This window comes from Curcuma longa, chromosome 3, assembly GCF_044706935.1.
Source record: "Curcuma longa cultivar G26 ecotype Majalengka, Jawa Barat chromosome 3, ITB_CL_G26_1.1, whole genome shotgun sequence".
NCBI lineage: Eukaryota > Viridiplantae > Streptophyta > Magnoliopsida > Zingiberales > Zingiberaceae > Curcuma > Curcuma longa.
In genome coordinates this window covers 4,253,247-4,276,389 of record NC_133863.1, presented here as the reverse complement: position 1 = coordinate 4,276,389, position 23,143 = coordinate 4,253,247, and the positions used below count along the sequence as shown (strand labels likewise).

Below are 23,143 nucleotides of genomic sequence, written 5' to 3'. Positions count from 1 at the left end.
AAAACAAAAAATTCTATCTACTTCTCAACTGCACCATAAACAAGCATCTCCTTCGACTCGAAACTTTCCAATTAATTAAAAGCATAAACTTGAGCAACCGATCGGCACGCCCCATGGCCGGAGATGGAGGCCCCAGTTCGATCGTCATCGTCCTCTGCACCTTCGCCGCCGTTGTGTTCCTTCTGCTCGCCTATTACTGCCTCAAAGGCACCTTCAACGACGGGCCGCCGGCGTCCGGTAATCGGAGAGTAATCGCCGCGGCCTCCGCTTCCAGACCGCTCCACTCCACCTCCGCCGTCGCCGAGGCCGCCGGAGGCGGAGATGCCCCATCAACCGCCCGCGCGGAGACCGTCCTGACGCGGCTGCCGGTGTTCGAGTACTCTTCGGCGGTGCAGAAGAAGAAGATCAGCTGCAGCGTGTGCCTGATGGAGTTCAAGGACGGCGAGAAGGGGCGGTTTCTTCCCCGCTGCTTCCACTGCTTCCACGTCGAGTGCATCGACACTTGGCTGGCGTCGCACTTGGAGTGCCCCGTCTGCCGGGCGTCGGTCGACCCGGCGGCGCCCGAGCTCGCCGCCGTGTGAGTTGGTGGAATTAATTATGCTTTGTAATTTGTTCTCCGATCCGGCGATCGATCGATCGATCTTGTGTTACTGATTCACAGATATGAACAATGAACAGATCAAAATTCCTGATTATTTGTGGTGTTGAAAAATTGGGGCTTTTAATTACCTCTTTGTCGGCGTCTCGATCACGCACAGGCGGACAACAGCTAGCGCGGTAGATGAACTAATTAATCCGCAAATAAGACGATTAGGTGGGAAATGGAATCCCATCGATCTGTTTTCACATGTCAATTATTGGAGTTGGAATCATTTTGTTTTTGATTATCTCTCTTCCTCTGCAATAATCAGGGGTTTAACACGAAAAAAAAATGTAGAATTAGGAAGTGTTCTGACTGGAGGTCGTCCCCGGTAAAGTCATCTGTCACTAATATATCACTTCAACTTTTGTTGATTTGATCAACGAGAAGAGCATAAGGAAGAAGAGAATTAAACGAGCGGATTAACAATATGTCGAGAATTTTCGACGCGACTACTCCGACGCTTAAGTGAACCAAGAACAGGAAGGAAGAAAAAGAAATAATATACGGATGTAAAGAATTCGAGAGAGTCTTTCTTCATACCTGCGGATTTATATAATAGCAGAGGGAGCGTGATCTTCGGAGATTAACGTGTGTGATTGGCTGTTAATGCGTCATTAATGTGGTATTAAAGACATGATCTTTGACGGTTTCCAAACATCCAACGACTTAGCAGGATTGATTATCTTCATTCGACGGTTGTGCACATAAGTGTGTGAGATTTTCGAGGATCAAGTTTGAGAACTTGGTCACCGTCCTTATCCTTTTGGATGAGCTGATAAGTCTAAGCCAAAGAGAAGGATTAGTGTATTTGCCCGTTGATGGCTGATCTGATATGTGAGGTCGGAAGATATGTGGTCGAACTGTATGAATGACTGAGCTATAAGAGCATGTGGCCAAGTTATATGAATGGTCGAGCTGTGCTGGCCAGAATGTATAACGGAGCTGACCTGAATATGCAACCGGGCTGATTGTACGTCTGGCCGAGCTAACCTGCCGAGCTGACCAGTATGTGTGGCCAGCTGAACTGGTTGTGTTGAATTGAGCGTGTGGACGAGCTCACCTATATGTGTGACCGAACTATCCTGAGCGTGTGGTCGAATTCACCTATATGTGTGACCGAGCTACCCTGAGCGTGTGACCAAACTCACCTATATGTATGACCAAGCTGCCCTAAGCGTGTAACCGAGCTCACCTATATGGTTGAGCTCGAACCATGATTTACCCTTTTAATTTTATACATGCTAGGTCAACCTAGATGCCACTTTAAATCGATTATTGATCTCTTTTTGTTATTTCAGATCCGTTGAGATTTACCTTATCAAGAAGCAAATTGATGCAGTATCATAGCAACAATTAAGATTTTCAGCATTAAACTCAGATTGATTGATCGTGTCCCCTACTACCACCATATCTATTACTGTTAACACGATCTGATGATGTTTTCTAACATGGTCGTACTCAGTCAACCGAAAACCTTCAGTAGCCAATTACAGATGTGACACGATGACAGCACTCCAAATCTGAAATACTTTGTGATGCATGAAGGACTTGACTTTGGAGATATTATAACTTTTCATAATGAGATCTTTATAATCGGTAACAGTCCAATTTTATGCCCAAAAATATTATTTAAATTTTTTTTAAATAATCAAGTTGATGAGTTTTAGGCGTTTTCTTTAAAATTTCATAGTAAAAATAAACCTCATTGGAAACATCCGCGAAAGTACCTGTCACATGGAGATGAAATAGGGGATCGATCGACCTTCGCCGCTATTCACGCGCTGCCCATGTCAGCGCCGCCGCTGCTTTTGCGCTTACTTAGCTGTTAACATCTGGTCAAAAAGAAAGTCAAAAGGCTGCATAGACAGCGCTTCCACCGCCGGACGTTGTCCACCGCCACAAAAACAGCGGCGCCGATACAATTCTATGTGCCACTCCCATCCCTCGCCCTCGGTCTCATCGCAGTTTCCGTTTCGCGTGATCATTAATATCCAAATAAGTTGTTGAATCTTGACGGTAACAGTGAGATTATGAGCTCCAGAACAAATTAAAGATTTATATATTCCAAGTTTAGTGTATATATATTTGGACCGTGAGTCCTTTTCTATCGCTGATCACTGCTCTCTTCAAGAAGATAAAATTGAGCAACATCGACGATGTGTGGCGGCGCGATCATCTCCGACTTCATCCCTTCCCGCCAGCGCCACCGCCACAATGCTTCCGGCGCAGCCGACTCTGATGATATCCTCTCCGCCTCCGACCTCTGGCCCTGCTCTGCCCCTCCTGTAAAAGGTACGTCCATCGCCGGCTCCCGGCTCATTGTTTCGGAACTACGTAGTAGTGTTGACAATTCAAGTTCACAGTTGCTCGGAAGCGCCAGCGCAAGAACTTATACCGCGGGATCCGGCAGCGGCCGTGGGGGAAGTGGGCGGCGGAGATCCGCGACCCGGTGAAGGGCGTGCGGGTTTGGCTCGGCACCTTCGCCACCGCCGAGGAGGCGGCCCGCGCCTACGACCGCGAGGCCCGCCGCATCCGCGGCAAGAAGGCCAAGGTCAACTTCCCCAACGAGATCCAGCCCGACGAGCTCGAGCACTATCACCGCTCCGACCCCGTCGGCGACCGCCTCGTCGCCGAGCCTGACCCTCAAGAGAAATTGGCCCCGCCGGCCGCGGGAGAAGAAGACGCAGATGTCAGGAGGCTGTCGGAGGAGCTGATGGCCTACGAGTCTTACATGAACTTCTTCGGCATCCCTTACATGGAAGGCGGAGGAGCATGCACGGCGCCGGCAGCGGAACAGGGGACGGGGTCGAGTAATCCATTAATGACGGCGCCGGGCATGGAGATGCTTTGGAGCTTTGACGACGTTCTTTTTCCTACCCCCGACGACCTTTGAATCTCACCTCTCCTCCAGTTGTTATTTAATCTTTGAAATTGTGCTTAATTATTCGTGGTTTAATGGTTTAGTAGCATGTTAATTAGTAGAAGCAGCAATTCATTTATTGTTATTATCCTATATATATATATATCGACGCCGACGTGGAGATGCCGACGTGGCTGGGAATTTCTCCGTTCGCGTGCGTCTGTGGCAACGAAATAAAATCCCGCCCTCTCCCAAATTCCTCCACGCCGATTCAAATTCCAAAATCGCCGTCATCCGCTCCACGCCGCCGGCAATCGTCGCGACGCGGACCAGAAGAACATCCACCCTGCTCGCGACGCGCCCTAAATCCGTTCGGCCCGGACCCCTGCTCGCCCCATCGCTCCGCTCGCCATCGCGCCCGCCGTCGCTCCACGTGGAGTCCACTCCGCCCCTGCTGGCCCGTCCCTGTTCGAGCAACCCCCACCTCTCGCCCGTCGCTCCTCCGGCTTGCTGCGTTCAGCTCCCCATCGCCCTGCTCGCCCATCCCTCTGCGAGCAGCCCCCTCCTCTCCCGTACATCCCTTCGCGTGCGTGACAACGTGGCTCCATTTCTCTCCTCTCCCTAAACCCATCGCGCCTCTCCTCTTCGTAAACCCTAAACTCGCCTCTCCTCTCCGTCCGTTGCGATTGAGCTCGCTGTGGACAATGTGAACAAGAACTCGAGCGTTCTCCCCTGGATGACGCTCAAGTTGCAGGCGCAAGACACAAATTGCAGTGGGGTTTTGGGAACTATTGAGGGTGAGTGGAACTACCTTTCTTTTTGATAAAACAACTATCTTTTGTTTCAATTGATGATCTAGGGTTCTAGGGATTTTAGGAAGCATTATTTCTGTGGAGTTTGACTGTTTTTTGGGTAGTGGTTATGTGTGGATTGCTTAAAATTGGCTTGCTTCGGTTTTAGATTCAACTTATCCGCCAAATTTTGACACCATGAACCTTATACAAGGGATCATTGTTTTTCATCAGCATACTACAGATTCTGATCTGAAGAGAGTATTTGAGACCAGATGGAGTCAGATGTTTAGGAGTGGGAATGCAAGTTCAAGCTTGAATACTTATGCATTTTATGCTTATGATTCTGTTTGGTTACTTGCTCATGCTATTGACCAGTTCCTCCGAGAAGGAGAGACATTTTCTTTCTCTGATGATCCGAGATTGCATGATGCAAATGGAAGCTTACTACATTTAACTTCACTCAACTACTTTGATGGTGGTGAACAACTTCGCAAGAAACTGCTGCTAACCAACTTCACGGGTGTGACTGGTCAAGTTCAATTTGATTCCGAGGGCAATCTAATCCATCCGGCTTATGAAATATTCAATATTGGTGGGACAGGTCTACGAACACTTGGGTTCTGGTCTAATTACTCTGGTTTTTCAGTTGTTGTTCCAAATTGCTGAATGCATCCACCAGTAACCAACTACTCTACAATGGCAAATTGCATACGACCTTGACATAGCTTCCATCATTATTCCCAGCTCACAGGTTAAGTTGGCACCATTACGATTCATGATTTATATCACCATTCATTCATTCATTTCCTTAAATTCAGGGGTGGAGTGATCCATTGGGCAGATTCACTTGGTGCAAATTATATATGCAAGAGATTGGAGGAGTGGACAAAAGTGTATGGTGAATTGTTCTTCAAACCTTGTGCATTCTTGAGAGAAAAGGCAGGGAAAGGCAGGTAAGATTCAGATCGATCTTCCTTTGTTGTATGTCTATCATTTCTGTGATCCTTTTTTAAAAATCAATTTCTCAAACTTTTGCAGAGTGCATAAGTCAGTGGAAGGCTCATGGTTGTGTTCCTCCAAAAACTATTTAGGATCGTCTATATGAATCTTATAGAAGAGTTGTGTTCCTCCAAACTCTTTAGGGAAGATTGTATGAATCTTGTTATACCATTTAAATTCTGCTAAAAGTCATGCAATGCAAAGGCCTTGTACTGTTTGATAAAAGTCAAGTAATAGATTCATGATTGTCATGGTAAATACAACCATGAACTGATACAACTGAGAATTCAAAATTTACAAAACTAGAAAAATGAGCAAGTTAGTGGCTAGTACAACATTTCATCACCGTAGCTAAGCATTTGGGTCTTGATCGATTGAACTGCATAACACAAACAAGAATCATCATAAACTCAGTAAATGCAACTTTGGATTGAATATCACAGGACCAGCCAAGTATATTATGGTGGTTGATGGATAAGCCATTGTAGTTAAATTTGCAGAATACCGAAAAGTGACCATTAAGGAGATCTTCATGTGATTCCACAATATGTTGCTTCACACGATTCATGAAAAATAAAACAAAATATGATCCTCTGTAACAAAGAAATTCTCTAGACATATTCAGCACCCACAACATTGAAATAACATCACAAAAAACTTGCATGTAAGCTTTTGATACATTTTCCCATAATGAAAATCTGTGCATGTTTTAAGCTTCTGGGGGCCTTCTCTCCCCTTACACTTAACTTACAACAGTTTCAGCAGATTATTTTGTTCATGCCATTTCTAGCCATCATCCATCTTACCATCATCAACCAACATGTTCGCACAGCTACTAGAGTTTACAATTCGACAGCAACAGTTGAAAGGGCAGAGGAGCTGGTGGGGCCAGATCTTGAGCCATTTCTGGAAACAAAAAAAATATAAAAAAGTGAGTTAAAATTCAGGTGGTGATCATATCGAACCAACTTGAACCATATTAAAAGCATGCATAGTGATAATATTCGATCACTACTGATTTAGATTTAGCCAAGATGTTAATTGGTATCTGCTGAATTTCACAATAACCATCACGCTGATGACAGGATAACTTATAGATGTGTTAGAAAGAAACAACTATTAAAAGGTGAGAAATCGATGCAATGCAACTCACCATGACTGAGAACTAAAGGATGGAAAACACAGTCGATTCTTGAAAAGTGTGATGCTAGATCAACAAGGTTAACATGGGTATTGAACGAGTAGGATGGATGATGGCAATTACTCACTGCTATCATATGAGCGTGAATATCTCTTGGTCTTGAAAAATAACTCCACTGTTGGTGATATCCAGGACCATCAAGCATGGCCTCAAATGACTGATTGGAGGAAGAAGGTTGGGGCGGTTGCGTGTAAGCTGTGAAAGGGCATGGATGAGGTGATGACATGGTCGACTGATTCTCAGAAACAATAGCATGATATCCAAAAGAATCACGAACTGCAAGACCACAAATTTGTTGGGTGACAAATTTGGAAAAGAACGTAATAATAACACATTCTTGATAATTTAACTGTGGCACATAACATTTCTTACAGTAGAACTTTGAGCATTGGAATTCATTTTTCTATGACAATCACTAAAACGGAAATAAGAACTGACATAAATGTTAAGATAAAGTTATATGTACTTTGAAGAGAGTGAATCACAGGAGCTTTCATTCAATGTTCAATAGTTTATTTCAACCAAAGTTTAAGAAGGTCCCAATGTTCACAGGGCTTGAGCTTTTTCATAAACCATTAAAGAGAAGGCAGCAACAATAACGAATATGAATGATGAAGAACACATGAAAAACTCACAATTTGTAAACTATCTATGCACGAACATTCTTTAGTTAATAGATCAAATTTTATGGGTCTTTGAAGTGATTAACCAATGGAAAAGCTAGAAATTAGCATAAACTATCTTAAGAGGGGACTAAAATACCTGAAACTATCCATCAGGAGTCCAAGTGAGCTCAATCGCAACGGACGGAGAGGAGAGGCGAGTTTAGGGTTTACGAAGAGGAGAGGCGCGATGGGTTTAGGGAGAGGAGAGAAATGGAGCCACGTTGTCACGCACGCGAAGGGATGTACGGGAGAGGAGGGGGCTGCTCGCAGAGGGATGGGCGAGCAGGGCGATGGCGGGCTGAACGCAGCAAGCCGGAGCGACGGGCGAGAGGTGGGGGTTGCTGAACAGGGACGGGCCAGCAGGGGCGGAGTGGACTCCTCGTGGAGCGACGGCGGGCGCGATGGCGAGCGGAGCGATGGGGCGAGCAGGGGTCCGGGCCGAACGGATTTAGGGCGCGTCGCGACGAATGCCGGCGGCGTGGAGCGGATGACGGCGATTTTGGAATTTGAATCGGCGTGGAGGAATTTGGGAGAGGGTGGGATTTTATTTCGTTGCCACAGACGCACGCGAACGGAGAAATTCCCAGCCAGCATCTCCACGTCGGCGTCGCCCACAAGTCCAGGAGAACAATTCTCTCTCTCTATATATATATATATTGATTTGGATTCAAGCTTTCATAATTTAATCCACTGTATATTAAACTCCTGAGATTGCCAAACCTGGTCAACTAATACTCAAAACTACAAATTACTTTATTATTTTTATTCGGGAAAGCATCATGCTTGGGAACATATATAGATGCGCACACTATTACAGATCCTACTTATTCCACTGTAGCCACGCAGATAATACGACGACTTGCGTATAGTTTTGACATAGTTTTGGATCTACGGAACCAACTTGAAAAGAGAGGGGATGACATTCCTGAGCCCACCAAGAATTCCGCCGAGAAATCCGTTGCCGGAGAGCAGTTGCAGGGGAGATTGGAGGAACCCGGTGGACGACATCATCGGGTTACAAGCGGAGAGTGGCGTCGGGACGACGAGCTTGCAACTTCCCAACAACGAGGACAGCAACTGCGTCAACGGATTGGCGCCCAACAGCATCGAGAATACTCCATTACTGTTAGTGACCGTGCTGGCGACCATATTATCACCGCATTGCAGTAACACAGTGGCATCTGCAAGTCAAACCGAGATAATTTGTTAGATATATAGAGACTGCATGCCAGAGTTTCTAATTTAATTCGTGGTTGCACTACTTGGAAAAACTGGAGTTGTTGCGGTGATAGTAGTGGCGTCGGGGCTGCATGGCACGGTGCCGCTGATCATGATGTTGCCTAGCCCGCCAAGCAGCTGGGCGGCCGCTGGCGGCGCAGCTACTGCGACAATCAACAGCGCCACGGCAAGAACAGTCCTCAGAGCCATGCTAGTTCTGGTGGCAAGCAGCTGCTGTTGATTGCTTGATGTTAAATTTGAGTCCGGGTTTGGGTGGAATTTATAGGCAACAGTCGATGCGAGCACGCTTCTTTCTGAATCATTCTTATCAATTCCCAGTAAACGTCGAGAGTGATCGATACACTATCGGAGGAGTGGAGGATATGGACCAAGCAAGCAGAATCCTACTGCATGCGCCGTGATTGCATTTCTAGACGATGGACCAAGCAAGCAGCGCCCTATAAAGTTTTGTTGAAACAAGTTTTGCACAATTTTCCTTTTGACCTTATTTAAAAAAGATTAATTCGTCGTTATCGACGAATCAATTTGTTCCGACTTGGGCAATAATTCATTAAAAAGAGAAGAGAGCAGAGCATTTCAGAATGGAATTTTGGCACATACATGCAAGGCTCTCTTCGCATGCTCTGTTTCTGGTCAGTCTGCAACTTGCAACTGAAAGTAACACAATTCAAACAAATGCACGCACTCTGTCATCAAATTGTTGAAGAAAGCATGCTTATTTGTTTGTTTGCTTGTGTTTGTTTTTGAAACAAGAGGGTAAAACAAAAAATAGAGTATTATTTGCCATTCAATGTCCTCTAGCGCCAATGCAAGTAAACATTATTTTCCATTTTGTGGATTGAACTTGTTCTGAGCCTTTGTTGAAAATATCTTTCACATTGCAAGCAACAACGTATTGATCTTTTTGAATGGACACCGTTCTGAAAAAAATACTTTGGGTTCTTTCCATTAAAACCTTCCAAAATCTTTGGACCAGAAAAACTCAGTGGAACACTATCATTAGATTCTTAATGAACATCTAAGAAATATAAAAAATTTGGTGGGAGGAAAAAAATTGATGAATGACATTCAATCTTACAGAAGAAAAGAATATGTGACTAAACGCTTATTGTACTTCTAAGCGTGGCTAGAATCGTGGCAATAGCAATGATGACTTAGGATTCATAATTGATTGACGAAGCCAATAATACACTACCTCGGTGCTGATGTTGAATCTGAGATAGTAACCGCCTTGATAACACTCGGGCAACTGTTAGTTCGATGAAGGGGCTAACTTTCAATACAGACGCATGCACAAAAGTATTAGATTAAATAATATTGTATGAACAATATAAGCAAACAGGATCCCATCAAAATGACAACATGAGATGGATCATGATCCACTAAATAGTAAATTACTAATCTGTTCCTTACAGCTCCAATTGTCAAACATCTCAGTGCGCACCGTTGAAATTACAAGTAGCAACGAGTCTGGACTAGAATTTTAACCCATTAGCTGAAACAACTCAACTCTCGGATGCATAATCGATAATATAAATATTGGTGTCAATCTACAGAAGCCAAAATATGAGGTGGTTCTGTGGATGTGAAGTTAATCGATATCTGAAACAAATAACAGTTGTGTGAAACTAAAAGAGAACTTGGTGCCGCAAAGTCCCTTTGGTCAAGGTTGCATTTGACTTGCAGATGCAAAGCAGAGTTAGGGTAGAGCAACAGTGCAAGCACTGCTGGGTGCGGCTTGGACCATTTTCATTGCAGAGCTGCACTTCATGGTGATAAACCTGACAATGAATTGAAACAGTGTTTCATTCTGAAAAGATAACCTTCAACAGCATATTAGAAGCATATTCAGAGTTCATGGGGCAAAAAAATATGTTTCAAGCAGATTTTTAAAGTATTGCTATTTTGAGACATTAAGGAGTAACATGTTTATACAATTTGCACGCAGAAACAATATGATAAAGGCTTAAACAGCTCACCGAGGTAGAATCTTTTGATCATGAGAGAAACTTCCTGAATAGCTTGGATGAATAAAAAGGAGGTAAGGGGAAGGGGCAAGGGAAGAAAGAAACAAATGGATAAGCCTATTCTCTTATCCTTCACTTCCCTCCTATTCATCCACCACCCAGGTAAACAAGGTCATAAGCTTGAAAACATTTTGTATCACCATGTTTATCTAAAGATTATAAATCAATTGTAAGAATTTAAAAGAAATGTAAGGCAAATCTATTTGGATAGGAACAACTTATGCATATATACCTAATACTGACTGCACATATTCAAAATCGATCAATATATGTTCTGTAGTAAAAGGAGAAATTCATTACAGTGAAAGGTGTCAGCGGTGGAGGAGATCAAACAAAATTAGTTCGTGTACTTAAAAATGATTAAAATGTTTTAATATTACTAATGAAATAGCGTTGAATAGAGCTCAATGAAAAAAAACAAGATTTATATAGCCTATGCCAAATAGTAGGGAGAATAAAGCTTGACTATTATACCTAAAACAGCCCAGATAAGTGTAAATTAAAGGAAAATTTTCAGATGTGTACTACCTGAAGAAATCCCTCCATAACAGTTCGAACATCAACCAGTTCCCACCTCCATAAGCTGAATCAGGACTATTATTCCATGATGAAGCAGCAGAAATAGTCCTGTAAACCAAACAAACATCACATCTACATATTTATTCTTATATTTCATTTGCCTGCTTAGTCTATGGTAGCAAAGAGAAAGTCTGTTTTATCCAACACAATATTACCTACTCTTCAACTCCTCAAATATAAAGCGCGGAGACAGGCATCCTGTTGATAGCCATGGTGAGACTTTGCATGAGAAATTAGCACCATATATGCTATCTGTGTTGGAAATCTTTGCATTGCTTGGTTGTGCTTGCCATTCAGCAGCAAACTTCTTCAATCTCTCTAGCGCTTCAGTTTCCCCGCCAACAGGAGTGCTGAAGCAAGGCTTGCTATCCTGTGCAACACAAAAAATAGAATTTGATAACCTGCTACAAAAATGTACATATATGATTTAATCACCAATGGCTTCATATCATATCAAAAGGGCACAGAACACTGTCTAAAGTTCAAACAATACCAAATGTAATAACACCCTCATATGATATCAAAAGATCTCAACTTTAGTTCTGATATTTTATGGTACTTTCAATTTGAAGATTCCTTTTATGAATGGTGCTGACTAACCTTGGATTGCTTTCTGACAATACTTATACAAAATGTATAACCGCATAAGGAGGAAATATATTAACCCTTAAGATACTCTGATCACTATCAGAACAAATGCATAAAGGAAAAAAAATCCAATAAAAGAATTGACTCGTCAAAGAGCAGGGGAAAAATTACACAGATTCAGTAGAACCAACTCCACAGACCCAGGATGTTTGAAAGGGTCTGGGAGTATTATTCAATATACTCTATATGTCAGAAGTTCCAAATGCTTCATAATCTTGACCATCCTGTCTTGTCAATCAATCTCTACTATATGAATTTGGATTGACGATATAGGGGATTGAAGGGAAAGCCTCCTAAAATTACACATGGAGCTCCATCATTTATTTACATCTTTTAGACACTTCTCCCCTCTCTCATATCTTCCATCCAAATAATTGGACTCTTAGTGAACAAGACTCACTGAGAAAGAAAATAGCTTAATTTACTGCCGATCGCATCCCACTCTACAGTTTTACCACAAGGGGAAAAAAGATCTATACTAAAGTTCTACAGATACTAGGATGGATGACCAGTTAATATTTTGTCCTAACAACATCAATTAAAGTTTCTTAACAGGTCTTACAAGTTACAACACAAGGTTGGATAATCTAAATGATTCCACATAAATGGTTGAAGTTGAGTAAAATGAATAGTCTCAACCAAGGTTTAAAATATCGAGTCGTGCCGAGGTTTTGGTCTCGGACCGAAACGATACAGTTTCGGTACCGTATCGTACCGTGCCGGTATAGTTTCGATATTTTTAAAATATAAAATATATTAATTAAAATAAAAAATTTAATCTAAATATTTAAAAATAAAAAATAAAATATTTTTTAAAAATAATAAACTAATTTTATGGATTTTATTAAAGCCTATTTAAATTATCCCCAACTATAGCTAGAAATTGATTATTAAAATCTCAATTAAATCCTAAGTTAAAAAACAAAAATCACGACAAATTGCGCGCGGCCCGCGCACAGAGGCGTTGTCGGGCTTGCGTGGCGCCTCCGGTGCCGTAGTTGGGCCCGGGTGATGCCTTCGGTGGCGTCGCTAGGCCTGGGCGACGCCTCCGGAGTCGTTTCCCGGTTGGAACTGCGATGCCGGTGCCAGTCCATCGACGGAATAAAAAATTTCGTCCGTATTGCGTGATACGGCTCGAAATTTCAATCCCTGGTCTCAACCTTAATATATGTCAATCTGTCTATAAAAATGTAGCATTATCTAAGATGACAGATTACATGAGAGAATTTTTTAAAAGATAGGAAAAACAAATGAAGAAGAGTGAGAAAAGAAAAAGAAGAAAGATTCACTGTTCCCTTCAACTATGAGCCTAAAAAAGAACAGTCATGTACCTGTTGATTGTTCTGAAAGAAGAGTTAATCTTCAATAGAGGGATAAGATCTGTTTAGCCAACCCAAAATAATTGGCATCTAACACAAATTGATGGTGGTGGTGATGACAGCAGCAGCAGTGGTGGAAAAAGACAATCCCATTACCACTTTAGTCTTACTTGGGGGATTTTTGCAAATGCAAGAAGGTTAACACTGAAAAAAATCAGTACATGATCCTGGATTAAAGATAGAGGAACAAGGGTTTATAAGCAGAAAATGCATGCTAGTCCAGTCTTACTAAAGAGATAAGCAAATCACATCCAATCAAGTGTAGGAATCTGTCTAGATCAGCTATATTTGAACAGAAGCCAATCAAACTTCTTAACAAATTTCAAAGAGATCCACAGAAGGTGTCCAAGGTATGAAAAGAAATATGGAAAAGTGAGTTCACCCCCATAGGTTGCACAGGTTACAAACACGCTAGACTATACTTGCTAGGAAAAAGACTTGTTGGAGCATAGTAGTATACTAACCATCGGATCCAGCCTATCAGAGCAAAAATAAGGTCACTTAGTCATATATAAATGACATAATAAAGATTCAGTGAGAATTTGGTAACAGTTTGGACAACATGACAACTCCTTAATTCCCCACCAAACTAAGATGTGTAAGATTAAAAATGTAGCTTACTTTTAATCAATTGCTAGAATCTTACTTTCCAGAAGAATTATATCACAATTTAAAATAAAAACAAAATTTTTCAGGACTCTATTGTTGGCACCTTAAGAAATCATCTCAAAAGCTTTTAAATCTTTTTTATTTTTTTTATTTTTTATATCTTTTTATTTATTTCAACAATTGAATAAAAATATCCATGTAGCTTTAAAGGTTATACAACATTCGTTTGGTTCATTCTCAATGATTAATTGGAAGGTAGCTGCAATACAGAACCAAGTCTGAACATGATAGATGCCTGATGGAAACAAGTAGGCTAAGAAAGGAGAATATACTTTGGTTAAAGAACAAGGAACAACAGAAAGCATGAATGATTTTTTAGTTGTCAACTAATCTTTGGTTGAAATGAAAGATGAGCGCTTTCTATAAAAATAAGAATAGAATATCCAAAGTATTAAGGCAAGTAAGGCATATTTTATCTATCCATCTACTTTTTGAAGACCATTTTGCATAATCTAGAAAATACAATCTTTTATATGTCAGAAGGCTTGCAAACAAAGAAATTTGAAACATTCTCAATTTTAAACAAATGCAAAGGAAATATGATAAAGACGTATAATATGAAATGACATGTTATGTAACCCAAACTTTTTACTTTACAAGAGCAAGAACCATCTCAATGAGGAAAAAACTGAAAGAAAATTTTTAAAAAAAAACTTAATAACAAATAACATGTATTCTTTTTCCACAAGGTATAGTGATGTCCAAGGTTTTAAATATTGTACCATGTCGGGAGGTATAGTCGATCAATTAGCAAAAGTTAATATTACTTGTCTCTGGTAATATATCATATGTCATTGTGTTAATCATGTCGATTAGTATTATGTCATACTGCATTTGATATCTTTTAACATGCTATAAAATGTATTAAGATGAATTAAAATAATGTTTGCTATTTCTTTATAACTTAAAAGGGTAGTCTAGTGCACAAAGCTCCCGCCAATGTGGGGTTTCGAAGAAAGGTCTATTGTACGCAGCCTTACCTTGCTTTATAAGAAACTATTTCCGAAACTCAAATCCGTGATCTCTAGGTCACACGGCAACAACTTTACTGTTGCACCAAGGCTATTTCTTTATAGCTTATGTCGATAAAATACAATTTCAAAATTGCATCATTCTAGATGGGCCACAAGCCCAAAGTTAGATATATAATTGTATTCTCTTCTTCTTTTTCATCTTTTTTCTCTTTCCCACTCCAATTCTCTATCGGCATCATATGTTGAAACACCGACATATTACTAAAACGGTATCATTGCAATCAAAGTTTGAAAGTCTAGCACGGCTTGAAATGTTGTACCTTAGTGATGCAAATTTAAAATTGTCATTGAATTGCATGAAGGCAGACTCCTTCATGCAAGGGCTTTTGATGATCACAGGAAGACTTTTTACCAATTTTTCAGAAACAAAATATAAATTGTTCAAGTAGTAGATCATGATTCAGTGATAGAGTATAAATGAACACCAATGATGAGCATTCCGCCTTATGAACATTTACAAAAAAAGACCAAATACTGTTTTATCCCCAGAATTATAATGTTGCTATTGGAAGCACTAAGCATGGACATTTATCCTTAGATATTAATAGCAGTTGTTCCTTTACGATGGCAAAGCCAGATAAATCACCTAAGTTAAAACTACCTCATTAGCATTTTTAGCTACCGTTGGCTCATGAAATCCCTGTTCTCTTTACAACAACCCTTTTCCCTTTCCCTTGTTTAAGCCATGTAAAATTTCCTTTTGCATGATTATTACTTTCTTTTGTAAGAGTAAAAAAGCTATGATCTTGGCTGATATGGATGATAATAGGTCCTAGAACAGTCAAAATTCAGAGATGACCTGTATGGTTGATGCCTGATTGAACCCAAGGTCTTGCAAGCTAGGGATCTCCCCAGGCTCGACACCTCCTCTTGATGGCATTCTGTTAAGCTTCTCCGGTGTCTCAATCGTTTTCCTTACCTTCACGCCCATCACCTTCTCCCTAAACCCTCCATAACTGGTGGGCAGTTGCTCCAGCTGGAACGGCAAATCCTCAATGTGGTGCAACGTGCTCCCCCAAAAATACTTCACCTCGATCCCCTCGTCCTCCATCGCCTTCCCAACTCGCTCCTCCGCGCGCGCCTCATCATGGGAGACCTCCCGGTGAGCGTACACCGCATCGGCGCCCACCCCGCGCGCGAGCTCCGGCAGCACCGCCTCGGGGCAGCCGATCCGCACCACGAGATCGGATCCGAGACGGCGCAGCCCGGCACGGAGGTCAGCCACAGACTCGAGAAGGAAGCGGGCGCGGCGGATCCCGGTCCGGTCGAATCCGCCGGCGGAGCGCCCGAAATCCCGGGGGTCGAAGATGAAGACGGGGAGGAGGGAGAGGGAGTCGTCGTTTGCGGCGGAAAGGGCTTCATGGTCGTGGAGGCGGAGATCGGCGCGGAACCAGACGATGGCGCAGCGTCGTGCGCCGGCGGCGACGAGGGGGTCGGCGGGGCGGCGGCGGAAGAGGGAGAAGCGGGAAAGAGAGAGGGAGCTGGCGAATTTCGACGGGGTGGAGAGGGAGGAAGAGGAGGGGGAGTGAAAGAGGCCGAGGGAGAGGGAGGTGATCTGAGAGGGGATCTTGAGGCGGAAAGGGCTGGGAGCGAGGAAAGAGGAGGGAGAGGAAGAAGAGAGACGAGGAGAGAAGATAGAGCGAGAAAGGGAGGCAAATGGGAGTGGAGTTTGGTCGCCATCTTCCTGGGAGGAAGAAGAAGGACGAGCGGTGGCGGCTTTCCATTGGGGGTAAAGGGAAGGGAGGACGTGAAGGAAGGTGGGAGAGACTGAACGGCAACCAACCGTGGGAGGGTTTTAAGCTTTTACTTTGTGTTTGTTTGGTGGATTCTTCTTCTTATTTATTTATTTATTTATTATTATTTTTTTTTTGACAAATAAGTTAATTCTTAAACTAACTTGTGGAATTTAAGAAATTATTAAAATGTTTTTTTAATTTCACCATCCTTCTGTAATGCTAACATCTTGTCTATGTTCATTAGGAGTTAGATCCATCCAAATAGATAACGGTTACCACATAGTAGACATCTGGATTGACCACCGTCTGCACTTCCTAATTTACTCTAATAGTCGATGGAAAACTTCCGTATGACCGGATCGATCCACACAAATGATTGAATCCATGAGACTGACTGGGATTTATTATTTTTTTAATTATGAATTAGATCCACCTACTACAAACACCAACGCACCAACCCCCCTTTCCTGCTTATGTTTTGATGTATGCAGCCATAAGAAGACAAGTGCAGATTACTTTCCTTATCCTCAGTGAGTTTTCAAATCCTCTATTCAGCAGCTCTGAATAATAAACTTTCCATTTTGTAAATTAGCCCTCTGCCACTTTTCAGTTGAGTTGCTCCACTTATTACCATTTTAACATCTAATTTCTTCACACTGATTCGTTTGTTGATTCACCAGCACATGGGCGTCGCCCGTTGCATGAAACTTTTAATTTGAAGTGGCTAAACAAGTTCCATCGTGTAAAATGTTTTCAGGCCTTCAATAGAGCTCCATCTCGGAGGATCTAATGGCACTCATCCATCATCCTACCATTGATAAGCAGACCTCTGGCAGCAAAACCCATAAGCTCAGATGGATTCATAAAACCGCGAATTCTTGAGACAATCCCACCTTCATCAACCAGCCTAATCCTGATACTCCGAGTAGAATTGGACTTCTGCTCAAGAACTTGTATTGGATGATCATGTGTTGCAACATTAGTTGTCCCTGCTGGTTCCTCTAGCATGTTTTCCATGCCAAATGCTTCCCAATCAACCTGCTGCCAAATTCCAGTTGCGCGTTCTCTATTATCTACATCCCTGATTTCTAATTGTTGTTCAGCTGCTAATAGTTCAACTTGAGATTTTAGCTCCTGGAGTTGATGGCCAATCCTCGTTGAGACAGCATCGTATAGGATGCCAGTGGAGACGTGTTGGGGATCATCCTTGTACATGACCAAATCGTCCAGGAAAAGTGGATCCCCTATGAGCACTGTGACCTGCTTGTAAATCGAGTTATGTAATAAATACAACAAAGCATTCGAATATGCAGTGGACAGTAAAAGGACATGAAAAAGAATGAACAGTGAGTAAGTGTTGCATAAAGGAAACAATAACGTACATTTTTCCCTATCTTTGGAAAATGTGTTCCTATAGGCATAATTTCTTGCATTCCGGCGTGGACAAAGGGAATAACGATAGGAGTTGTATCTGCATCTATCACTAATCTGCGAAAACAGGAATATATGCAAGGTTAAATACACAAATTGCTTAATCAACTGGACCACGGGGTAAATCAACAAATCAGCACATGAATGTATACAGTATGTTTCTGAATCTCTTCTTGGATTCTTTTTAGCATCTGCTCTGCCACTTGGTCCCTGGCTTGGGTCATTGAAAATAAAAGGTGCATAAGTTGGCCCTCTAGGAAATTGGATTCCTTTCTTTCAGTGGAAACCAACAAAGTCAGCCCAAGTAAGCAAGGTTTTTTTTCTAATCTATTCAACTCATCTAACTACAAAACTCATGTTCTACTTTCTCTCCTTATAACATCCATTAGACTTGCATTTAATTGCTCTCTGACAGTGATTTTTCTAATAATTTCACATACCTTTCTTAGTTTTGTTCATTTCAGGTATACTAACAGAAAAAAAATAATTGGTCACGTAACACTCTGACACTTGAGATCTTATTTTACACATGTTCAAATGTTTGAGTTCAACAACATAATACCCATGTTGCACACTCACACTTGAGTTTGAATAACATGGCGTGTAGTCCTGCGATAAGCATAATTTAGCGACAATGTCTACATGCTCCACCCTTGTGGTTGATTATTCAGGTTCATATCAAGATAAAAAAAAAAAAAGGGCATCATATCATATCTTACCTTCCAACCCCTCTCTTAGCAGCGCCCATAGTTCTACCTCCATCCCGAGAGCGACTTCCTTCAGGAAATATATGGACCCATCCACCATTGTTTAGCTTGGATAGAGCACTATCCATTCCCTAGGAAAAACAAATACAAGTATTAACTTTGTGGAATACAATTGAAGAGTATAAAAAGCAACAACTCATGCTTGACATGAAAATATTATAAAGATTAAGCAAGAATCCAGATTTAAGATAGAAAAAAAAAAGTTGTGTGTGTGTGTGTGTGTGTGTGTGAGAGAGAGAGAGAGACCCAATGTCAATGGAATGAGAAACCAGTTAGCTAGAGAAAAGAACCTTTTAAAGCAGTAGCAGTGGAAAATAATCAAATATGGTTGAAAAGACTTTGCATATTGGATTATGCATGCAACGGATAAGATGAAATGGAGTACCAATCAAGGAAAGAATCAAGGGAAATATCCAAAACAACAGAGTAGGACCTTCTCACACCTCCATGCCCATGAAAAATTATAGCAAAGAAATAAGTCATAGTACCAGTAAAACCAAGTTTGATAGAGAAGGAACACTTATAATCCACCTTTGAGTTATTTCAAGATTCTTTATTAGAAATATTTGGCCAAAGTAATTACAAATTTGAAATTTCATCTTGCTGTTGTGGTTGATTTGTGAATAAGAAAATATACTTCAATAACAAAAGTGTGATTTAAACAAGGGAATTATGAGAAGGGCATTAAGTGTGAAATGTTTAGATTAAGATATACACACAATACAAGTGCCTTACAATTTAAATAAACCTTAATTCATAGCTAAACAATCTGATGGAAGCAATAATGGCACTGTACCTTCTGGTAAACACCATCACCACGTGAAACTGGTAGAACCTTGAGACAATGGAAAAATGCAGACAGTAATGGATTCCTAAAACAGCGATCAGTTGCACAGAGAGTCCATCTTAGATCATGAGCATTCAACAAACTACTTGGTGGAAGCAAGGAAGCTATCACGAGTGGGTCATCAACAGCTGCAACATGATTACTAACCTGGGGAAAATGAAAAGTTAAAATGACAACTACAAATGTATCCTGATATTCGCATATGAACTAATTGACAAGGCTCAATCATGGCAATGACATCATACAACAATCAATTTGAAAACGCATTAAAAAAGCAATGGTGGTAACCACTGAAAAGTCACTCAAAGTATTTTTGTAAGAAAAAAAATCTGGTAATGATCTTTTAATGGGGAAAGTCAAAAGCAAAGAATATGAATGGATTCCTAAGAGTGCCATGAATACAATGGCCTTCTCATATTGTCATTTTAACCATTGTAAAGGTGATCGAGATGATTTTAAGATAACACCTTTATGTTTTCTTATATACCAATAAATTGATCGTCTTGCAGTGGTCAAAATGAAAATTTGCATTTGCAAAACAATAAGAACACTGATAATATAGAAAGGTTCATCACAAGGAGGTCTACAACAGGAATATCATAGTTAATCTAAAAAAACATAAGTGAGTCAAAATGTAGCAAGTTCATTAAAGTGAATTTAGAGATTGGTTATGACATACCGTTAATAGGGGCTTGCCTTCAGGTCTTTGCTTTACAGCCTGGTGTAATTTTTCCATACCATATATCTGCATCCCAGGAGACAAAAGATCATGTAAGATAAATGATTATAAGGTTTCAGGAAAAATTTAGCCAAGCTAAACCATACCTGGACATGATTAAGGCCATGCATAAATGCATAACAAGCATTACCAATAACAGGGACAGCCAAAGCTTGAAACATACGAACTAAGATTGATTCATCATTTACCGCTTTGCCAACTGCAGTTGAATTGGAGAACAAGCTAGTAATTGTTCCCTTATCTTTGCTCTCAACAAGCCATATCATGTTTTGAGAAGAATACATAACAAATGAAAGAGAAGTATATGAGGCAAATAATATCCACAAGTTGGTTATATGTAGTACAAAGTACTAACAAGACACAAAATTTTACCTAGGCTTTGTTTAACTGACAAGCCAGAAAGCAGGATGGAGAAGATAAAAAAAGAAGAAAGTACCAACCATTGATCAAGTTTAATTTTTCCAACTTGTGGTTTACCTTGGGATGATGGGAAACTACTTTAGTATTCAGAATATTCCTGTATACTTGGGGGACAGGGATAGAAACCTAAATTCACTATAATTACATCAACAATCTAATCCAATTAAAGATGACGATAGTCCAATCAACACCCAGGAGAAGATATATGAGGAGAACTCAAGGTTATCCTAGAACAAAAGTGTTTGTGGCATGGCAGGAAGTTGTATATGAGTAGAACTAAAGTTTGCCAAAGTTATCCTATCCATATGTGGTGCAGTTCAACTCATACAGAGGGGCATTTTAATCTTTTGATTCATGCTTTCCATTCACTTCATTTCCTTCAATGAAATTAAAACCTAAAGGCATGTGGTTATTCCACACATTATCTCGCTATTTGACTTTTTTTTCCATTCCAGATATCTCCCTAACTTATATTAACATTTTTTAATGGTAGCCCTGTTTGAGGGAGAAAGAACTTGTAATAAATATGAAGAAGGACAATTTGCTCATTCTAGCACTAGAAATCAGACAGAATGAAAATGTAAGCATCTCCATATCTTTTTAATTTCATACTAAAGTTCTTAGATAATTTACACACTAGTTGAGCATAACACATCGGTTAAAATAACTATAATATAGGAAATAGTTAAGAAAATTAGAGCCTTATTGGATTGGAAATACTAACAAAGACCACAAATGGAACTTGGATGCAACAGTTCCTTATGTCATTTTTATCCAAACATTCTAAAGAAAAGGGTTTTACATTTACCATCCATGAGAGGGACAACCATGTTAAGAAATCATTGCTCCATTTATGAAAATCTTTATTTTACCTCAAAAATGGAGAATAGTGATTAAATTTAATAGTTCAAGAATGGAAGAACAAGCAGCAGTCATAAAAAACCTCAATGCCACAGATGAGTTAGTTTCTAAATACAGTCTTAAAATAAATTATACTTCTACTTCTTTCAAGCATGTCATGATTAACAAAACAAACAATACCTTTTACTAAATGGCATGGACATTTAAACACTTGTCTTCTGTTACTAAAATTATATCCATCGACAATATGATTGAAGGAATAAGAAAATAATATTTTCAAGTAGGCAACGATAGACAACCCAAAGGTGAATTAGGGGGGAAGGCCATCTACCTAATATCTATATATATATAAAAACCATTGTCTGCGGAGGTCGGCTTAAGGAACACCAGGTTCAAGATTTTCTTTTTTCCTTTATGTGATATCACAAATAGCTTAACAAACAATCCCGACAAACAAGAACTAAAAATCTCAGGAAACAGAACCACAATAATAATAATAATAATAATAGACACAATAAAGAAGGTTGCAACTTACAAAAGCAAACCTTTTTTGCGATAGAACCTCATCGACGAGGTTGGAGTGTCAGGAGACGGATTCACCACCCACACGTTCCGGAGGCGGCGGATCCAGCGCTTTACGGGGCTCGAATAGTCCGACTCCACAAGCCGGTGCCGGCGGCGATCCACTGCCACACGGAATCGATTCCGGATGCACAGTTGCAGCTCCCGTACTTGGTCCCTCCAGGGACCAGCCCCACGCTCCATCCACTCCCCCGCCCTCATAGGTAATCGTCCCGATCGGAAGAACAAAGACAAACAGCTGCTACTACTTCAATCGCCGATCGATAAACGCTCCAAAGGCCACATTGAGGCGGCACGCCACGAGTGGGTAGCTGATCTTGGGGCCTTCGATCGGACGAGAGCAACTGAGACGAAGCGAAATAAACGTCTGGAAGAGGGTCAACCCTAATCCGTGCGGTGGTGGGGGTCATTTATAGTGTCGTTCCCGGAGCGAGCAATATTTCTCATTATCAAAATCCAAATTTATATTTATAAAATAAAATTTCTCATTTTAAAAAAATTAATTAAGTTTCGTATGAAGGTGAATTAGATTGTTGTTGTTGTTTTTTTAATCTAAATGTAATTTAATTATGATTTATAGATATCAATTCTTCGACAACCAGCATTATAATACTTGGTAATTATTCAATTAATGGATACTGAAACACCGAGACTAATTATAAGTCTCAGCAAATTATTATCTCGATATAAATCTCATAAACCTTCTACGAACATTATTATGATTTTAAAATTGCTAGATAGTGGAGGTTGGAGAATATGAAATTCAAAAGTTGAATTCACTAAATTTAAAAAATAAGGAATAAAAAATATTAAAATTAGTATGGTAAACAAGACCAGACGAATCAAATTTTATAATATTTTTTATTAGATAATGAGCCAAGATAAATCAAATCTAAAATGAATAGAATTATTAAAATGATTATTTAAAATTAATTTGATTTTTTTATAAATTTAAATTTAATTTAAACTTGATTTGAAAATTCGTGTAGATGTTATTGTTGAAACTTTTATATTTTAAAATTA

General features: G+C 40.5%; 4 protein-coding genes and 1 pseudogene across 4 annotated transcripts; 2 read left to right on the top strand and 3 right to left on the bottom strand.

Moving 5' to 3' along the window:
* On the top strand, positions 1–694 carry LOC141825174 (RING-H2 finger protein ATL2-like). The gene has a single exon (XM_074712559.1). The coding sequence runs from the start codon at positions 114–116 to the stop codon at positions 579–581; it is 468 nt and encodes a 155-aa protein (XP_074568660.1). The 5' UTR covers positions 1–113; the 3' UTR covers positions 582–694.
* Positions 695–2,756: 2,062 nt separating this feature from the next.
* On the top strand, positions 2,757–3,634 carry LOC141825064 (ethylene-responsive transcription factor ERF071-like). Its single transcript, XM_074712440.1, has 2 exons — positions 2,757–2,935; positions 3,007–3,634. The coding sequence occupies exons 1-2, from the start codon at positions 2,800–2,802 to the stop codon at positions 3,534–3,536; spliced, it is 666 nt and encodes a 221-aa protein (XP_074568541.1). The 5' UTR covers positions 2,757–2,799; the 3' UTR covers positions 3,537–3,634.
* A 4,257-nt stretch (positions 3,635–7,891) lies between these two features.
* LOC141825318 (phylloplanin-like) lies at positions 7,892–8,617 on the bottom strand. Its single transcript, XM_074712707.1, has 2 exons — positions 8,425–8,617; positions 7,892–8,343 (listed from the first exon to the last, which is right to left on the bottom strand). Exons 1-2 carry the CDS (start codon positions 8,588–8,590, stop codon positions 8,051–8,053), a joined length of 459 nt encoding a protein of 152 aa, XP_074568808.1. The 5' UTR covers positions 8,591–8,617; the 3' UTR covers positions 7,892–8,050.
* A 1,152-nt stretch (positions 8,618–9,769) lies between these two features.
* LOC141824054 (blue-light photoreceptor PHR2-like) lies at positions 9,770–16,481 on the bottom strand (annotated as a pseudogene).
* A 372-nt stretch (positions 16,482–16,853) lies between these two features.
* Positions 16,854–22,480, bottom strand: LOC141824055 (uncharacterized). The gene is made up of 7 exons (XM_074711287.1): positions 22,084–22,480; positions 20,344–20,456; positions 20,198–20,263; positions 19,468–19,665; positions 18,624–18,742; positions 17,856–17,961; positions 16,854–17,733 (listed from the first exon to the last, which is right to left on the bottom strand). Exons 1-7 carry the CDS (start codon positions 22,319–22,321, stop codon positions 17,260–17,262), a joined length of 1,314 nt encoding a protein of 437 aa, XP_074567388.1. The 5' UTR covers positions 22,322–22,480; the 3' UTR covers positions 16,854–17,259.
* Between the last annotated feature and the right edge of the window lie 663 nt (positions 22,481–23,143).